The sequence below is a fragment of the Mobula hypostoma genome, chromosome 15 (assembly GCF_963921235.1).
Source record: "Mobula hypostoma chromosome 15, sMobHyp1.1, whole genome shotgun sequence".
NCBI classification, from domain to species: Eukaryota; Metazoa; Chordata; class Chondrichthyes; order Myliobatiformes; family Myliobatidae; genus Mobula; species Mobula hypostoma.
Window position 1 is genome coordinate 58,380,785 of NC_086111.1, and position 21,357 is coordinate 58,402,141.

Below are 21,357 nucleotides of genomic sequence, written 5' to 3' on the forward strand. Positions count from 1 at the left end.
TGCGTCAAATACTTAACATGGTGTTTTGAATGATTTTCCAAAACAAGAAAAAATTTCAATCATACTGTGCAGTCACCACACTTTCTCGAAAATACTATTATGCTCTGAAATGTTGTACAGCCATGCAAATGTCCAATGCATCAAATATAATTCTTTTATCCCTCAAAACTAATCAAAACACTACAATATTAGCAAAATGACTCAGAACATGGCATTGTTATACAATTGCTTGAAGAGGAAAACAGAGTCATCTGCATTCACAATTGAAGTGACTTTTAAGAATAAAAGCAGTAGATGCAGTCAAACTTTACATCAATTAATTGAGCATGGCATATAAATCTTGTTTTCTAAGTCTTCACAAAAGTATTTAAAGCAAAATATTACCAGCTATTACAAAAAGCTTGCAATGATCTTTCTCCATAGTAATAAATAAGCCAGCTGTTGGATATAATGTAAGACCTGGGTTGTCATGGTGATGGAGATGTCAGTTTTTATAACACATCACTCAACAAACTAATAGCAGAAATATTTGATGAAATCTATTTGCAAAAGTAATATAAAATTAAACATTATATAGTGTAACACTGCATTAGAAAAACTGAATTTGTAACATACTTTACCAAGCATATTTAGTGCTTTTATATTCAACAAGCTGGCTGATACACCATGAAAAACAACCCCATTTATAACTTTAGTAGCCCAGAACTGTGGTTCAATTGTAAATTGAAATGCAGACAAAGATGAAGACTAAATGGCTTCCACATATTTTCAACAATTTTCTATTACCTACCAACATTGATTGCCCATCCTCGTTCAATAGCAAGTTTCCCAGCCTAAATGTTAGAAACAAATAAAGGAAACAATTTATTATCACAATTGAGTGATTCAAATATCCAACAGCAGGCTATAAAACAATTCTATTTACAAAATGTGGTTAATATTATGCAAAGTTTAGAAATAAAATTACTGCCTCGTTATTTCAAAGTAAATTTATTATAAAAGTACATATATGTCACCATATACAACCCTGAAATTCATTTTCTTGCAGGCACACTCAATAAATCCATAACAACAATAACCATAATAGAATCAATATGAGACTGCACCAACTTGGGGGTTCAACCACTGTGCAAAAGACAACAAACTGTGCAAATACAAAAAGAAAGAAATGATAATGATAAATAAATAAGCAATAAATACTGAGAACACGAGATGAAGAGTCCTTGAAAGTGAGTCCATACGTTGTGGGAACATTCCAGTGATGGGGTGAGTGAAGCTGAGTGAAATTATCCCCTTTGTTTCAAGAGCCTGATGGCTGAGGGGTAACAACTGTTCCTGAAACTGGTGGTGTGGGTCCTGAGGTTCCTCTACCTTCTTCCTGATGGTGGCAACAGCAAACAGAAAGCATGAGCTGGGTGGAGGGAGTCCCTGATGATGGATGCTACTTTCCTGTAAAGTGCTCCGTGCAGATACTCCCAATGGTGGGGAGGTCTGTGTCCGTGTCCACTACTATTTGAAGGATTTTTGGTTCTTTACTAATATTTATTTAATAGTTCCAAGAAAATATACCACTTTTAAAAAAAATCACACACATCAGACATTGATCAACCACATTCATTTGGTCAGAACTGTGAAAGTCTATTTCTGGAAACTTACAGCACAAATGTGACCCCTTCAGCCTGTCATGCCTATACTGCCTTTGGAAGAACTGTCATAGTTTGCCCCATATTCTCAATTTTTTTTCTAATCCTGAAAGTTCTTCAAGAAACTGCCTAACAAAATCTCGGCAGTTTCCACCACCTTTTTCAGAAACAGCATTCCAGATCTCTACAATCCAGTGTATAAAAGAATTCCCCATCTCACTTCTAGATCTTTTGGCAATGATTCTGAGTCCCAAATCATTCATGTACTTGTCAGAGGAAATATTTCTTTAATGAGTCTATCAAAGTACCTTATCATCTTGAAAAACCATTACATCACCTCTTAACTCTCACTGTTCCAGAAAGAAAAATACTAACTTCTCTCTCTTTTCCTCACGGTCGAAATCCCTGATGAATCACCTCTACTTCTTTGCTGTAAATCAATAGCTGCTTATCCAAGCTTCAAATCCAAGAGATTCACCCACTCTTGAGTAACTGTTATTCAATAGTATTACAACAGAACAACACTAATAGCAGACATTCTGTTCCACAATTGGTCACACTCAATTGCCTTAGGTCACCATCTCCAAACTGAAATAAGCAGATATACTTCCAAATCACACACAACGGATATTAGAAAGATATGCACACAAACCAAAGCCATTAAGCACTCTGCGCAATAGGCGCCTCCTCCATAATGAATACAAATTATCTAAGAAATAAATGAAATTATGCCCTGTGAAATCCCAAGGCTGGGAGTTTCCACCAGTTTTAAGATAAACAAATATAATCGTCATTCAAGCACATCAACTGGAACAATTTCAAGAACATGTAAAATAGCAAGCTTTTCATTTACAATGCACATTTATGCCTATCAATAGGAGACAGTAATACAATGCAAGTTTCAGTGATGACAGTTCCTTGTGAAATGCAACAAATATTGCAGTTTAGCACCAAATGACATGACCACTTGCTCCTAGTCTGAAATTGATAACAACATTGAGAGACACCCAGACAAGGAGATTCACATGATTCAGGCACGTGACAGTTTTGCGAATATGGTCAAGTAGTATTTGAACACTCCATATTCTGTGTATTCTTTTAAGCTACGTATTTTCTTACATCAGAGTAGGGGGAAATGGTGCAACCTTGAGTTCTTTATTGCTCCAGTTGGACTACATGAGTTTCAAACAATGCGAAATGTAATTTCATGACAAAGTAACATATGTGATCTAGTTCCTAACACTGATTAATATGAAATGCTAGTTGTTTAGGGTTTTCAGTACCTAGCATTTTCCTCTTTAATTACAGGAAAGCATGACCAGAATCAAGTTCCATACACATTAACTCCATACACACAAGTTATCAAAAATTTAACAGCTGTAGTCCAACCCCATCACAATCTTAAGACAATCTAATTTAATCACCGTTCACGCACGTCAACTACGTGCAGCAGAGTAGTAATGTGATTAGCACAACACTTTACAGAACAGATGACCTGGGTTCGATTCCAACCGTTGCCTGTAAGGAGTCTGTACGTTCTCCCTATGACTGCGTAGGTTCCTCCAGGTGCTCCGGTCCCCCCCCCCCCCATGTACCAAAGACATACCAGTTGGTAGGTTAATTGGTTATTGTAAATTGTCCTGTGATTATGCTCAAATTATATCGAGGGATTGCTGGGCAACGCAGTTCCAGGAGCCAGGAGGGCCTATTCTTCACCATAGCTCAATAAATAAATAAATAAACAAACACTCGGCAGTGCCTTCAGATGACTAAATGGTGATTAAAGTAGTTTACTTTAAGAATATGGTAGAATTGGGGGTAAAATCTGTGGATTATTGTGCCAGAATTCTTAACAATGTGGAGAAACAGAGGGATCTTGGGGGTCCAGATCCATAGATTCCTCAAAGGTGCCACGCACATTGACTGGATGGTTAAGGCGGCGTGCGATGCATTAGCCGTCATTAGTCAGGAGGATGAGTTCAAATGCTGCAAGGTAATGTTGCATCTCTATAAAACTCCTACACTTAAGAGTATTGTGCTCAATTCTGGTCACCTCGATATAGGACGGATGTTGAAACTTTATAGAGGGTGCAGTGGAGATTTACTAGAATTAGAGATCACGACTTATGAGGAAACGTTCAGTGAGTTATGGCTTTTCTCTTTGGAACAAAGGAGGATTAGAGGCAACTTGATAAAAGTTGTGTTGGGCATGTGGCCAAGTGGTTAAGGCGTTCGTCTAGTTACCTCAAGGTCGCTAGTTCGAGCCTCAGCTGTGGCAGCATGTTTGTGCCCTTGAGCAAAGCACTTAATCACACATTGCTCTAGTCTGTGCCAGGAGTGGTGCCCCACACAGACTTCAAATCTGTGCCTTGTAAGGCATGAAAATGCCCGACGCAGGCCTCTCATGGTCTGAGTCGACGTTCCCTCCCCTCCCTGATAAAAGTGTATAAAACTATGAGAGGCACAGATGAAGTGGACAGGCAGTACCTTTCTCCCAGGGCAGTATTGGCCAATACCGGAGAACATCTATTTAAAGTCAGTGGAGTAAAGTTTAGGAGAGATGTCAGAGGTAGGTATTTTACACGAAAAATGGTATACGCCTGGAACACGCTACTAGTGGTGATAGAAGATGCAGATACAATAGAGAGATTTAAGAGTCTCTTGGATATTAAAAAGGTAGGGGATTATTGGCTATGTAGGAGGGATGGATTGATCAGAGAGTAACTTTATGTAGGTCAGCACAACATCATGGGCCAAAGGTTCTGTAGTGTGTTATACTTTTCGATGTTCTGTGTTCCATCTGCAGCTCCTTGAATTGTCGCCCACACCAACATTGGGCCAAACTTAATAACTGTCTAACTGTGGTGCCAATTTCCACTACTCCGCCACAAGGTGCTGATTAACCATCTCCCAACCACACTCTCAAACACAATTCCCAATCAGGTCTCTGAGCTCCGCAACTCTTAACCTCAGTCAAACCTCCGACCACTAGCTCTCTCTCCACCCTGGCCTGTCAGACCCACCCACTGTTCCAAATGCTACATTTGGGATAGAAAACATGTGGCAGTCACAAAGAAACATCTAAGCCACTGAAGCCTCTGACAAGTACATACAAAGCAGTAGTAGAATTTAAAAGTCCACTGATCTGTTCCAATATTAAATTACTTTCAAGATTAAAGATTGTTTAATGTAACTTCCAGTACACAAGTGTAAAGGAGAAAAAATAACTGTTACTCTGGATCCAATGCAGCATTAAAAAAAACAATAAAATAAAGAACACAATAATAAAAAGAATAAGTGACACTAGGCACAGGGAAATGATAAAGTTGTGGTGGTTGGGTGGGAGTGTTGATCAGCCTTACTGCTTGGGGAAAATATTTTTGAGTCGAGTGGTCCCTGATGGGAGTGGGACAAACAGTTTATGAACAGGATGGGTGGGATCCTTCATGATGTTGCTGGCTCTTTTCTGGCACCTTTCCATATACACGTCCTTACTGATTAACTACAAATTCTAAAAATGAACAGATGAAAGGATTATTTATTCTACCCTTCCAGATTTTTGAAGGGTAACACTCAACATTACACAGAACCACTTTCATCCTAACCATGTTTCTATGACCTGGCGTCTTAACTGGTGTCAGAAGCACAGACACAAACGCTGAATGGAACTGTAGAAAGGTCTGAAACTTTGGTAAATTTTAAATCTCATGGAGCCTTATCCAGAATAGTTAAAAAGTGCGACAAAGAGTAGGAAGTAGCTCAATGTAACTGTGCTGAAACACTCCTTAAAACAAAAAGACTAACTATCATCTTGTTCCCATACAAAAGTTAAAGAAATAGATGGGTACGTGGTGGGAGTGAAACCAAACCAAACCAAATCCCAGTATGTGTCCTTGTCAATCAGTGCCAGAAAATGAGGGGAGTTACACGTGCATACAAATCAGAGGACAACTACAGCAAAGCCTCACCCATACATATTTGGTGGCAGTAAATGAAGAATTGCTTTGGTAGACTGAAATCTCCCCAAATGAGCCCAACACTGTTAAAGGCCCAAGAATTTATAGGTCTCCAATTGCCACAGATTTAGACTCTTACAGTATAGAAACAGGTCCTGTGGTCCTCCAAGACTGCAATGATTACAAGGCACTTAGTTTTCAGCAGACCCTGCACTCATCCCATTACATTTTCCTAACATTCCCATCACGTTCCACCTCACCTAATCACAAGGTGAATTTACCAGCCCATGTCATTAGAATGCAGGAGGAAACCAAAGCACGAGGGGCAATCCACAAAGTTATAGGAAGAAGATGCAAAGCTTCACAAAACAATATCCATAATCATCTTGCTGGAGACAGCAGCTCCCCTAGTTGCACCATTTTGGCCAACAATTCCTCAATTCTTTAACCAGTTTTGTCCTAGGAGTTCACATCTAACTCAGAACTTACATTATTTTAAACAGTAAATAATTAAAAAAAACTTTTCTCAGTCTAATCCTTGGTGAGAACCATCTTTGTGGCTATATTTGAAAGAATTTTTCTTCTGAAAATGTGATTGGATAAGACCATAGACCCCCCCCCACCACCAACCTTTAACTCTCTCTCTCTCTCTGCCCTTCTAATTGATGGAGCTCAGGCTGCCAGTGAAGTGGGTATAACTGCTGCGGAATATGAGGAACCAGGAGCAGATGAGAAGGCTGCATCTCCACATAGGAGAGGAAGGGTGCACTAGTTTCCTGCTTTCACCACTTCAGCATTCTCCTTACAAGGGAGAATGAGGAAGTGCTTGTTTCCTCCAATTAACTACAATGCCAGATTTGGTCATTATACTCCCCCACAATATCTGTCCCCTGTCAATGACATCACTGAAGCTGCACATTGGCCATCACCAATTCCTCCATCCAGCCGTTTTCCTCAGCAACCTCAAAAAAAACATATAGGAGAACAAACTGCATCTTTCATCTCTGCAGTTTACATTTTTTCTTTGCTTCATCTGGTAACATTTCTACAAAAATGGAGATGTTGTGATACTTTTGTTAAATGCAAATTTTCAATGAAAGTGAACGATTTTAAATGATCTATTATTTCATACAACATAGACAAAGGATTTTGACACTTTCCGAAGTTGCACTGAAAACAGCATATATGCTGAATTTATAGCAAGGGGGATGCGATTGTTTCACAGTAGCTTAGCAATAAGCAGCACACACAAAATGCTGATGGAACTCAGCTGTTCTTCCAGCATTTTGTGTGTCTGTTGCTTTGGATTTTCAGCATCTGCAGATTTTCTCATGTTTGTAGCTTATTGATAATGTTTTGTTGAGCATGTTGATTCATCATTATGCTCAATGTGAAGCAGTCAAATTGCTCTTCCAAGAAATGTTGCTATAAATTTGCAACAGGAAGGCCAGGGTACAAAAGGGCATCATTAATGCCACATGTTGTCATTTGTTCTGTTCCAGGAAACACAAACTGGTAAATCTGCAAATAAACACCAACACTTATTCTCCGGCATAACTTCTCAACATCCTTCCCACGCTATTCTCTCTTGTGGGCATTATACTTTTAAAAATGTGTATAATAAAGGTGAGGAATACTGCAACCATTAGGATCACTAAGCCTCTGATAACCCAAATTTAAATTAGGATTCAAGGATTACTTCAAATTTTTTTATATAGGCACCCATTAGTCTTGTGAGACCATGGATTTGTGCCTTGGAAGATTTCCAGGGCGCAGGCCTGGGCAAGGTTGTATGGAAGACCAACAGTTACCCATGCTGCAAGCTCTCACGCCACCGATGTTGTCCAAGGGAAGGGCTCTAGGGCCAATACAGCTTGGCACCGGTGTTGTCACAGAGCAATGTGTGGTTAAGTGCCTTGCTCAAGGACACAACATGTTGCCTCGGCTGGGGCTCGAACTCACGACCTTCAGGTCGCTAGTCCAATGCCTTAACCACTTGGCCACACGCCAACACTAATTACTTCAATATTTTGCATGATTATCAAAAGTACATTGAGCATAAAATGGTATCAGTTTAAAATTAAAGATAACCAAAAGTTAGTAACACATCATAGTGAGGAATGTCAAGAGCTGCTTTGACTTTAAACAATGAAATAGGTGTCGTGATGCTTCTACATTTTTGATATCCATATATTGATAGGGTGAAAAGCTAACTAACGGAGCCAAAGATGGTGACAATCAAATGCCAGTGTATGATGAAAGACAAACAGAGAAAGCCTCAGCAACAAAAGAAATCAATTTCTCCAAGGGCAATATAAGAATATTAATTTAATTTTCAAAATCGTAAAATACCGTCATTGGTAAAGTGAATGGGACGAGATTGTATTGTTTAAAAAAAAAACAAAAGACGCTGTTTCAGTTATTCTCCAGGAAAGAAAAGGTCACCCTTTCCTGGACTGATTTACATTTCAATTTCAGTTGGTGATCTGATTAGAAACATCGTCAAATTCAGAATTTGTTTTTATGTATACAACTGCCTTTCATTCTTTCATTTTGTGCCTCCTGCCCTTTTGGTTCCTTCAAGTAATTTAATCTTTTAAAATTTCTTATTTAATTTCTTACGAACTTAAATGCTTTCCACTTAATAGACATTGACCTTCAGGTTTAACCAAGTGTTAGTCAGCTCCAACTTCTGACCTAAATGAGGCCCACCTCCCCCTCGTACCCAATCTGTTACTTATTTTTATACACACATTCTTTCTCTCACTCTCCTTTTTCTCCCTCTGTCCCTCTGAATATACCCCTTGCCCATCCTCTGGGTCCCCCCCCCCCTTGTCTTTCTTCCCGGACCTCCTGTCCCATGATCCTCTCGTATCCCTTTTGCCAATCACCTGTCCAGCTCTCGGCTCTATCCCTCCTCCTCCTGTCTTCTCCTATCATTTTGGATCTCCCCCTCCCCCTCCAACTTTCAAATCCCTTACTCACTCTTCCTTCAGTTAGTCCTGACGAAGGGTCTCGGCCTGAAACGTCAACTGCACCTCTTCCTAGAGATGCTGCCTGGCCTGCTGCGTTCACCAGCAACTTTGATTTGTGTTGCCCAAATGTTAGGTATTGTTTCCCTAGTCTTTGAGCTGCAGCCACGTACCTACCCTTCCGATAAATCAAAGATTGCGTATGTCATGGGGCTGCTACAAGGGGATGCCTTGGCTTGGGCAACCGCAATATGGGATAACTGACCAGAGGTTTGTTCCTCCTACTCCTCCTTTGTTGCTGAAATGAGGAAAGTCTTCGAACAATCCATCTGTGGTAAGGACACCGCGAAACGGTTGCTTACTCTTCATCAGGCTTTGCGAAGTGCAGCCAGGTATTCCATTGAGTTCCGGACCTTAGCCACAGACTCCGAGTGGAATGACGAGGTCCTACGGGAGGTGTTTCGACAGGGCCTCTCGCACAAGATCAAGGATGAGTTGGGCGCGAGGGACAACACGGACTGTCTGGACTCTCTGATCTCGCTAGCCATTCGATTAGGTTATCAACTTCAGGAACGTCAGAGAGAGAACCAGTCGCCCCGCTCCTCGGGGAAGCCCACAGTCCACCTTACCAGTCTCAGTCAGCCCCCCTTCCCCAGCCGCTCCCAGTGTGGCTCCTGCTTTGACTGTCCCACCCCCCCCCCCCAGGGAGAGGAACCGATGCAGCTGGGACAGAACCACCTCTCCCCGGCTGAACGAATTTGGAGGTGGAGAGCTGGGGATTGCTACTATTGTGGCCAGCCAGGACATTTCCAGGATACCGGCCCTCAGCAGCCAAAGAGGAGGGCTCACCAGTGAGAACGGGAGCTCTGGTGAGCCGAATGACACTCCCTTCAGCACCCCAGACTCGGATGCAGATCCCAGCAACCGTGAATTACCAACAACAGTCCCAGTCCCTGTCCCTATCTGCTTTGGTGGATTCCGGTGCAGAGGACAATTTGCTGGACAAAGAGATAGCCACCCAGGCTGGGATACTTCGCAACCTGCTAACCACCCCGCTGGAGGCCCGGGCCCTGGACAGAAAACTGCTGGCTCGGGCGACCCACTGTACACCGCCCCTGACCTTGATCCTATCTGGCAACCATCGGGAGGAGGTACGATTCACTCTCATTCATTTACCTCAAGCCCCGGTAGTTCTAGGGTATCCATGGCTGACCCAACACAATCCCCATATAGACTGGTCTACCGGGAGGATAGCCGAATGGAGCCTGTCTTGCCATGCCAACTGTCTGTAGTCAGCCCCATCTCCTAGAGCAACTACTGCGACTCCGCCTGTTTTGGAACCCCTCGACTTGTCCCGCATCCCCACAGAGTACCATGACCTGGGACAGGCATTCAGTAAACAATGGGCCCTTTCCCTGCCTCCGCACTGCCCATATGATTGTGCCATCGACCTTCTCCCCGGGGCCCCACTACCCACCAGTCACCTTTTTCAGAAGTGCCACACATGAAGCTACTGGATTTTCAGAAGGCCTTTGACAAGGTGCCACACATGAGGCTACTTGACAAGATAAGAGCCCATGGAATTACGGGAAAGTTACATACGTGGATAGAGCATTGGCTGATTGGCAGGAAACAGAGAGTGGGAATAAAGAGCTCCTATTCTGGTTGGCTGCTGGTTACTAGTGGTGTTCCACAGGGGTCCGTGTTGGGGCCGCTTCTTTTTACATTGTACATCAACAATTTGGATTATGGAATTGTGGCTAACTTTGCTGACAATACGAAGATAGGTAGAAGGGCTGGTAGTGCTGAGGAAACAGAGAGTCTGCAGAGAGGCTCGGATAGATTGGAAGAATGGGCAAAGAAGTGGCAAATGAATTACAATGCTGGAAAGTGTATGGTTATGCACTTTGGCAGAAGAAATAAATGGGCAGACTATTATTTAAATGGGGAAAGAATTCAAAGTTCTGAGATGCAACGGGACTTGGGAGTCCTCGTATAGGATACCCTTAAGGTTAACCTCCAGGTTGAGTCGGTAGTGAAGAATGCGAATGCAATGTTGGCATTCATTTCTAGAGGAATAGAGTATAGGAGCAGGGATGTGATGTTGAGGCTCTATAAGGTGCTGGTGAGACCTCACTTGGAGTACTGTGGGCAGTTTTGGTCTCCTTATTTAAGAAAGGATGTGCTGATGTTGGAGAGGGTAGAGAAGATTCACTAGAATGATTCCGGGAATGAGAGGGTTAACATATGAGGAACGTTTGTCCGCTCTTGGACTGTATTCCTTGGAATTTAGAAGGATGAGGGGAGACCTCATAGAAACATTTCGAATGTTGAAAGGCATGGACAGAGTGGATGTGGCAAAGTTGTTTCCCATGATGGGGGAGTCCAGTATGAGAGGGCAAGACTTAAGGATTGAAGGGTGCCCATTCAGAACAGAAATGCGAAAAAATTTTTTTAGTCAGAGGGTGGTGAATCTATGGAATTTGTTGCCACGGGCAGCAGTGGAGGCCAAGTCATTGGGTGTATTTAAGGCAGAGATTGATAGGTATCTGAGTAGCCAGGGCATCAAAGGTTATGGTGAGAAGGCGGGGCAGTGGGACTAAATAGGATAAAATGGATCAGCTCATGATAAAATGGCAGAGCAGACTCGATGGGCCGAATGGCCGACTTCTGCTCCTTTGTCTTATGGTCTTAACCTATCCTGACTGTCATAGTCATTGTCATACTTTATTGATCCCAGGGGAAATTGGATTTTTGTAACAGTTGCTCCATAAATAATAAATAGTAATAAAACCATAAATAGTTAAATAGTAATATGTAAATTATGCCAGGAGATAAGTCTAGGACCAGCCTATTGGCTCAGGGTGTCTGACCCTCCAAGGGAGGAGTTGTAAAGTTCAATAGCCACAGGCAGGAATGACTTCCTATGACGCTCTGTGTTGCATCTCGGTGGAGTGAGTTTCTGGCTGAATGTACTCCTGTGCCCAACCAGTACATTATGTAGTGGATGGGAGACATTGTCCAAGATGGCATGCAACTTGGACAGCATCCTCTTTTCAGACACCACCGTGACAGAGTCTAGTTCCATCCACACAACATCACTGGCCTTACGAATGAGTTTGTTGATTATGTTGGTGTCTGCTACCCTCAGCCTGCTGCCCCAGCACACAACAGCAAACATGATAGCACTGGCCACCACAGACATGTAGAACATCCTCAGCATTGTCCGGCAGATGTTAAAGGACCTCAGTCTCCTCAGGAAATAGAGACAGCTCTGACCCTTCTTGTAAACAACCTCAGTGTTCTTTGGCCAGTCCAGGTTATTGTCAATTCGTATCCCCAGATATTTGTAATCCTCCACCATGTCCACACTGACCCCCTGGATGGAAACAGGGATCACCGGTACCTTAGCTCTCCTCAGGTCTACCACCAGCGCTTTAGTCTTTTTCACATTAAGCTGCAGATAATTCTGCTCACACCATATGACAAAGTTTCCTACCGTAGCCCTGTACTCAGCCTCATCTCCCTTGCTGATGCATCCAACTATGGCAGAGTCATCCGAAAACTTCTGAAGATGACAAGACTCTGTGCAGTAGTTGAAGTCCGAGGCGTAAATGGTGAAGAAAAAGGGAGACAAGACAGTACCCTGTGGAGCCCCAGTGCTGCTGATCACTCTGTCGGCCACACAGTGTTGCAAGCACACGTACTGTGGTCTGCCAGTCAGGTAATCAAGAATCCATGACACCAGGAAAGCATCCACCTGCATCGCTGTCAGCTTCTGCCCCAGCAGAGCAGGGCAGATGGTGTTGAACGCACTGGAGAAGTCAAAAAACATGACCCTCACAGTGCTCGCTGGCTTGTCCAGGTGGGTGTAGACATGGTTCAGCAGGTAGACGATGGCATCCTCAACTCCTAGTCGGGGCTGGTAGGCGAACTGGAAGGATCTAAGTGTGGCCTGACCATAGGCCAGAGCAGCTCCAGACTGGAGAGAGAGGCAATGGAGAAATACATTAGCAAGTCCCTCGCAGTGGGCATTATCAGGCCTTCATCCTCCCCAGTAGGCGTCGGTTTCTTTTTTGTAGAAAAGAAGGATGGGACACTTCCCCCTTGTATCGACTACCGAGGCCTAAATAATATAACAGTTGAGAACAAGTACCCTCTACCCCTCATTAGTTTGGCATTTGAACCACTGCATGGAGCCACCATCTTCTCAAAGCTGGACCTTCACAACGCCTACCATTTAGTCAGGATCAGGGAGGGGGACGAATGGAAGACGGCCTTCAATACACCTCTGGGTCACTTTGAATATTTGGTCATGCCGTTTGGCCTCACCAATGCTCCCACCGTTTTCCAAACCCTGATCAATGACATACTGAGGGACTTTATCAATCGGTTCATATTCATTTCCCTTGACGATATCCCGATATTTTCTAACAGCCCCCAAGAACACGTACACCATGTCCATCAAGTCCTCCAGCGACTGTGGGAAAACCAGTTATTTGTAAAGACGGAGAAATGCGAGTTCCACGTTCCCTTGGTCAGCTTCCTAGGCTATATCATTGAAAGCGGGCAGGTAAAAGCAGATCCCAAGAAGATCCGGGCAGTGGAGGCATGGCCTAGACCCACGACACGCAAACAACTTCAACGATTCCTGGGGTTTGCAAACTTCTACCGCAGATTCATCAGAGACTATAGTCGAGTGGCAGCTCCCCTTACTCGGCTTACCTCGCCTACCACGCCGTTTTGCTGGGACTCCAAAGCGGACTCAGCATTCACCGACCTGAAGAGCCGTTTCACCACCGCTCCCATCCTGGTCCATCCGGACCCATCCCATCAATTCATCATTGAGGTGGATGCCTCTGACTCCGGGGTAGGAGCGGTCCTATCCCAGCGGTCAAGTTCGGATGAAAAGCTTCACCCCTGCGCCTTCTACTCTCACCGACTGTCCCCCATCGAGCGGAATTACGACGTGGGGAATCGGGAACTGCTGGCAGTCAAACTAGCACTGGAAGAATGGAGGCACTGGTTGGAGGGGGCAGAACACCTGTTTGTGGTGTGGACTGATCATAAGAACCTGGGGTATATTCAGACCGCCAAACGACTGAACTCCCGCCAAGCCGGTTGAGCATGTTTTTTTTGGACGGTTCAAGTTTACCCTCACGTGCCATCCAGGATCCAAGAACGGGAAGCCGGACGCGCTATCCCGCCAGCATGGCTCCAAAGATGACACCTCCGGTCCCGAGACTATCCTCCCACCATCCTGCGTGGTTGCCACCCTCACTTGGGAGATCGAGTCTAAAGTAAAGGAAGCCCAACCCTGGCAATGGACCCAGTGATCGCCTGTACATGCCTGTCAGGTCCCCCAGTGGGGGCACACATCCCGGTTCACCTGCCACCCCAGGAGTGATCAGACCCTGGCTCTCCTGAGGAAGCACTTTTGGTGGCCGTCCATGGAGGGGGACACCCGTTCTTATGTCTCAGCTTGTTCCATCTGTGCTCGGTGAAAGGTCTCTCATCGACCTCTTGCGGGTCTACTTCGTCCTCTATCTGTCCCTGGTCGTCCCTGATCACACATCGCCCTAGACTTCATCACCGGTCTACCCGCTTCCCGCAGAAACACCACTGTGCTCACCGCAGTAGACCGATTCTCCAAGGCAGTGGACTTTGTGGCCCTCTCTAAACTCCCTTCCTCTCAAGAAACCGCAGATCTTCTCGTCCACCACGTCTTCCGCCTCCACGGAACCCCACAGACATCATCTCCGATCGAGGTCCCCAGTTCGTCTCGCAGGTATAGAAGGCCTTCTGTCAAGCCTTAGGTGCATCGGTCAGCCTGTCATCCGGCTTCCGCCCCCAGACGAACGGGCAGATGGAATGGGTCAACCAAGACCTGGAGGCGACACTACGTTGTGTAACGGCAAACAAACCATCGACCTGGAGCGACCACCTCCCGTGGGTTGAGTACGCCCACAATTCTCTGGTGAGCTCTGTCATTGGGAGGTCTCCGTTTGAGTGCTCCCTTGGGTACCGACCACCGTTGTTTCCCACGTAAGAAGAGGAGATTGTAGTACCGTCGGTTCAGGACCATATTGATTGGTGCCTTAAGATTTGGGAGGAAACACACACGGCTCTACTCAGATCAACAAATCGAAATAAGAAGACAGCCCACCGACACCGGACTCCGGCGCCAGAGTATCAACCTGGGCAGATGGTGTGGCTTTCCTCCAAGGACATCCCGCTCAAAGACGAACATAGGAAACTTGCCTCTCGCTTCCTGGGACCATTCAAGGTTGACAGGGTTATCAATCCCACAGCGATCCACCTAAAGCTCCCAAGATCCATGCGCATCCACCCAACTTTTCATGTGTCTCAGTTAAAGCCAGTTTCCGTCAGCCCCTTGTGTCCCCCAGCTGAGACTCCCCCACCTGCCCGTATCATCGACAACCATCCGGCATACACCGCCCGACGACTACTAGATGTGCACTGTCGGGGCAGGGGTCTTCAATACCTGGTGGACTGGGAAGGGTACAGTCCAGAAGAGCATTCCTGGGTATTCCGCTCCTTCATCCCAGACCCTTCTCTCATCCAGGACTTTCATCGGGACCATCCAGACAGGCCTGGAGGATCGCCTGGAGGCTCACGTTGGGGGGTTCTGTCATGGTCTCTTCTGGCAATCCCCCACCTTGCCATTTATCTCAGCAACTGGGCCTCAATCAGCTCATTTAATTTCCAATCATTCCCAGGTTCCACTAACTACACACACCTGCTTCCCATCAGAAACTGCAGGATAAAGACCCTGTGATCACAAGGAGGAGCCGCCAGTTCGTTGGTCGACCCGTGTATGAGTAGCCTCGTTCCATCTTAGGACTATCAGTTCTAAGTCTAGCATCATTCCTGAATTCTCTACTAAAACCAAGACTCTGGGTAAAGACTCTCTTAGACACCAATTCCACGCTCGCTGCAACTGTAACGCCTCCCGACTAGGCCTCCGCGCCCGTGTTCAGCACTCGGGTTCGTTCCACCACCACGTCCTTGCAACAACCAATCAATTGCGTCTGATTTATTTTCCTTCTCAACTCCATTCTCCCACCTTCTCCATGAAACTTCTGACTTCCTTCCAAATCAGAACCCATCAACCATTATTTTTAAATATACCCATGACTTGGCCTATAGCCAACTGTGACAATGAATTCCATAGATTCACCATGTTCCGTCCTCATCTCTGATCTGAAGAAGTATCCTTTTATTTTGAGGCTATGCCCTTGGCCCTTAGATTCTCCCACTCTTGGAAGCATCCTCCTCACAGGACCACTCTAACCAGGCCATTCAAAGTTCAGTAGGTATCAATGAGCTCCCCCCCCCCCAATTCTTCTAAACGCTGCAAGTACAGGCCCAGAGCCATCAAATTCTCCTCATATCCCAACTCCTTCTTTTGTAGGATTATTCTTGTAAAACTCCCCTGGACTCTCTCCAATGCTAGCACATCCTTTCTTAGATATGGAACCAAAACTGCTCACAATACCTCAAATACAGTCTGACCAATTCCATCTCCAGCTCATCGTTCTGAATTAAATTTGAACACTTCCTCAGTCTGGTTCACCATTTTAAAACACTACTTGTATTTCTGCAATTAAGTTCATTAAACATAGTCAAAGCTGATTTTATCTTGTCTGGAATAGGAGGCCTGTGAATGATCTCTCAAATCCAACAATGGGAGAGGATCCAAAAATACGCAGTGAACATTTTTATATGCCTGTCAGCACATCTTTTAGAGTTCAGTGTAATTTCCTGGCAAATGTATTTTTTAATAGACAACCAGCTAAATCGTTAACTTTGGAACTACGCATACTTTACAAAGTATTTAGGAAATATAATGAAGAAGTTAAGCATCTGTTAAAGATGCAGTGAGTGATCAAAATTATACTCCAGTTCTAACAACGTAAATTTCTAACTACTTCAAAGATTGAACCCATGAAAAGGAGATTTTGCATTGTAAGACCAGACATCAAACTGACTCCAAATACCAGAATCAAACACAAGAACAGACCTCCAGGACAAAGCACAGCATTTTCAGCTAAAGCAGCACACAAGAAGGGATTCAGTTACACTAAGATAAGTAGAATGAAGAGTGGAGAAGGTGTAATACTTTCAACATGATCCTTGCAAGGACTCCATTCCATTTTCCTCATCTCTTCTGCTCTATTGTGTCTGATGACAAGAAATTCCATGCCACTGCGTCCCAGGCATCTTCCTCTAACTCTCAACTGGTTCTTTTCTATTTCCCATTGATTTCATCTCCCATACCAACCCCGCCTAGGAAAGGTAAGTTTCCCTTTACCTCTCCTTCCACCCCAACTGGCTTCCATTTAACAGACCAACCTCTGAAAATTCCAATAGCTTCCAGCAGACACACCTATTTCTCCTCCTTCTTCAGCAATCCAAAGAACAATGCTCTCTGCTAATTCCCAGAGTGCCCCTTAGTAACCAATAATTATTTCCCTATCGTATGCGGGGTGGAAATATGTCTCTACCAAAGGGGATTTAAGGTAAATCTCTGAAGGGTATTGATAATGGCTGGGGTCACTCATCTTGTAAAGACACTGCCCAGAAGACGGCGATGGCAAACCAGTTCTGTAGAATAATTTTCCAAGAACAATCATGGTCATGGATAAGACCTCCGTCATAAGACATGGCACTTAATGATGATCCCATGCATCTGTGGCAAATACAGCACCTGCCCCTTTTGCATTCTCTTACACCAACTAGAGATGCCTCACAATGCGGTCTCCTCATTACTGGAGAGACTAAAAATGAATACTGGGCGGCCACCTGGTTGCAAGAGTGATCCTGAAATTTCAGTTGCTTTCAAATTCTTCATCTCATTCTCACTTTGATCACTCCAACTTTGGTTCCCTACATCATTGCAATAAAGCCCAATGGAAGCTCAGCAAATAACATCTCACCTTCAATTGAGGTATTCAAGCAAAAATGTTCATATAATTAGTCTTTTTCTGTGTACATCAGAAATAGACAGCTCTGATGCAAGGTCATCCGCCTGTAATATTAATTGGATTTTTCTCTCCACGGATGCCATCTGGCTTAGTCAGTATTTCCAGAGGTATCTTCTATTTCAAACAGCAACTGCTGTGTTCTGCAAATCATAGTTCCATCACACTTTTTTTTGCTCCTGCTATCCTTAGTCATTTCCTTCTATTTACATTCATCCAGGCAGATAAACAAGCATTTATCACTGTATCTTGGACAGTGCCTGCAGCACTCATGTCACCTTCTCAATATTGATCTCTACCCAATTACAGCTATTCTCTCTACCCAACTTTCACTGCAGTTTAAAACAAACTTTTCGTCATAAAGTTAGCCAACCTGTCTGACACAAAAGAAAGTAGAGATTGGGTAATGTCCGTGCACACGTCGTACTGCATGACATGGGCCTGAAAACTGAAAAGCAAAACCATTTAACATTTTTGGCCAATAACCTTTCAATCAGAACTCAAAGGTCATTAATCTATAGCTGAACTGCTGAGTTACAGATTTACAGATTTTCATTCTTATTTTAGACTTCCTGCATTTGGCAGTTTTTGATTTTTTTTTTAACTCCTCTGACATTTTTGATCTGTCCTGCCAAATCTGTCATACTTTACTTCCTTCCAGGTCCACTGAGATACGCTGTATATTGTCAAGGGAAGCATTGTTTAAGGTCAAACCTTCATTTACACTTTAAGGCAAATTTAATGATGCTCAAACATTACTTTGACAATCATATAGGGGAAAACAAATCCCCCCAACTCCTCTATTCCCCACTCTGACTATTTACTTCTTCTCAACTGCCTCTCATTTCTCCCTGGCGCCCCTCCTCTTTCCCTTTCTCCTATGGTCCACTCTCTACTCCTATCAGGTTCCTTCTTCTCCAGCCCTTGATCTTTCCCACCCACCTGATTTCACATACCACCTTCCAGCTAGCTCTTCCCCTCCCCCCACCTTTTTCTTCTGGCATCGTTCCCCTTCCTTCTCAGTCCTGAAAAAGGTTCTCGGCCCGATTCACCGACTATTCCCCTCCACAGATGCTGCCTGACCTGCTGAGTTCCTTCAGCATTTTGCGTGTGTTGCTTTGGATTTCCAGCATCTGCAGACTTTCTCATGTTTATAGTATTGGGGAGTTGTTCTTGTTGGCCTAGCCAATATCCAAAAATATGATTCGTCTTTCATGTTTTGCTGCCCACAATAATTCTTTAATGTGATTGGTTTCTATCTCTGCTTAATTTCCTAGCTGTCCAATGCCTGTGATCCCTTTCAACTGATAAGCAGCAACCCTTGCCAGGAAAGTGGTAGTTCAGCCATAAAGATTATATTTTCTAATTAATTTTCCACGTCTCTTAATAGAAGCACATTGTGTACAAATTGATTTTCCTAATTCCAGTACTACAACAGTAGCTATCCTTTAAAATTACTAAAGCACTTCAAGAAGCCACGAGATTGAAACTGGTGATATAAAAATGAAAGATCTTCCTTTTAAAAGCAATCTCCGCAAACTACAGCCATTAGAGTACCACAGCAGTATCGCAGTTAACGCAACGCTATTACTGCTGGGGGTGTCGGAGTTTGGAGTTCAATTCCGACTTCATCTACAAGGAGTCTCCCCATGGAATGCGTGGGATTTCTCTGGGTAATCCAGTTTCCTCCCACGTGCCAAAGACAGACCAGTTAGTAGGTTAATTGGTCATTGTAAATTGTCCTGTGATTAGGCTAGGGTTAATCGGGGGGGGGGGGGTGTTGGCAGTATGGCTCAAAGGACCAACTCCACACTGTATCTCAATACATAAATAAGTAATCATAACCACAGCATCCCCGATAGTATCAATGTGATTCTCTATCATAAAGAGTAGCAGAGGACACACATATACAATATAGTCCCCAATCTGAAAATAAATTTTATTCTTGTCCCTCAACTTTCAATAAAGAACTGAAACGTTTTACTGAGGACAAAGTCATATAACAAATAATATAATCTTTTATCAACAACACACATCAAAGTTGCTGGCGAACGCAGCAGGCCAGGCAGCATCTCTAGGAAGAGGTGCAGTCGACGTTTCAGGCCGAGACCCTTCGTCAGGACTAACTGAAGGAAGAGTGAGTAAGATAATAGATATCCACGGCCTCCTCTACTGTAAAGATGAAACCACACTCAGGTTGGAGGAACAACACCTTATATTCCGTCTGGGTAGCCTCCAACCTGATGGCATGAACATCGACTTCTCTAACTTCCGCTAATGCCCCACCTCCCCCTCGTACCCCATCTGTTACTTATTTTTATACACACATTCTTTCTCTCACTCTCCTTTTTCTCCCTCTGTCCCTCTGAATTTACCCCTTGCCCATCCTCTGGGTCCCCCCCCCCGCTTGTCTTTCTTCCCGGACCTCCTGTCCCATGATCCTCTCGTATCCCTTTTGCCTATCACCTGTCCAGCTGTTGGCTCCATCCCTCCCCCTCCTGTCTTCTATTATTTTGGATCTCCCCCTCCCCCTCCCACTTTCAAATCCCTTACTCACTCTTCCTTCAGTTAGTCCTGACGAAGGGTCTCGGCCTGAAATGTCGACTGCACCTCTTCCTAGAGATGCTGCCTGGCCTGCTGCGTTCACCAGCAACTTTGATGTGTGTTGCTTGAATTTCCAGCATCTGCAGAATTCCTGTTGTTTAATCTTTTATTATACTGCTATCTCAAGCCACGCTTTGTCTATATGAGATATATCGAGACTAAATTCCAAAATGCAGGAGAAATATATGCAAGTCTTAGAAGAGGATGCTTTTGTGACTTCCAATTGGCAAAAGATTCTTGATATTTTGTTGAATGTGTCTCCAATTTAAAAAAACGATTATAGCTCACTGATCTAGGTTTCCCGTCATGTCTATGACTGCTTTATGCTTTGTCTTTCTGATTAAGCGATGGATTCAGAACGAACAAGAGTGACGATTGATTTTTCAGTTTCCAGATCCACATCATGCACTGTGATGAGTGCCCTTCCAAAAAAAGTCAATGCAGCTTCTTAAACAGTATGCGTAGATTTGGTGAATGTCAATATCTGCTACACAAAATCTGGATGCCATTTCCTGCATCCACAAATTTCCAATTGAGTGATAAATATGTACATCATGAAATATTAATACCACATTTACACTTCATAATAACTCTAATATTTTTGTAAGATGACTATTAATGCTCTTAAAAACTTAGAAAATTTGATATCCAGATTCCTCTGGGATCTTAATTTGTATTTGGCATTTGATTCTTAATCCCCTATTTATAGCATGCGAGCTTGATTTCAACATTTAAGGGAAGTTTGGATAGGTGCATGGATGGTAGGCGTATAGAGGACAATGGTCCCGGGCAGGTTGATGGGAGTAGGCAGTTTAAATGGCTCAGCATGGACTAGATGGGCCAAAGGGCCTGTTCTTGTGCTGTACTTTCTATTATCTACCTAAACTGGTTGGTCTGCAATTTCTTTTAGTTTGACAAAATACAATATCAATATTAGAAATACCTAGTAAATGATACCTAGAGAATTAACATCCTAACCAATACTCTAATTTTCTTCTATGGTTCCTGTCTCCTCCTCATTCAATACTATCTCCTTGTGTGCATTACTGTATTCTATTTTATGGTTTTGCTTTAAAACTTGCATTGCTAAACTCTATTGCTCCACAATCAACTAAATATTATCTTTTATTCTTCTATGCCTTCTCACAAGTATACTCAAACCTTAGTTCATTCAAAT

General features: G+C 43.8%; 1 protein-coding gene across 2 annotated transcripts in view; it reads right to left on the bottom strand.

Moving 5' to 3' along the window:
- The window catches only part of hdac11 (histone deacetylase 11), a 118,931-nt gene that overhangs the window by 56,172 nt on the left and 41,402 nt on the right, over positions 1-21,357 (bottom strand). For both annotated transcript variants that reach the window (XM_063068132.1, XM_063068131.1), the window contains one exon: positions 791-833. In XM_063068132.1, coding sequence (XP_062924202.1) covers positions 791-833 — 43 coding nt within the window. The remainder of the gene's footprint in view (positions 1-790; positions 834-21,357) is intronic.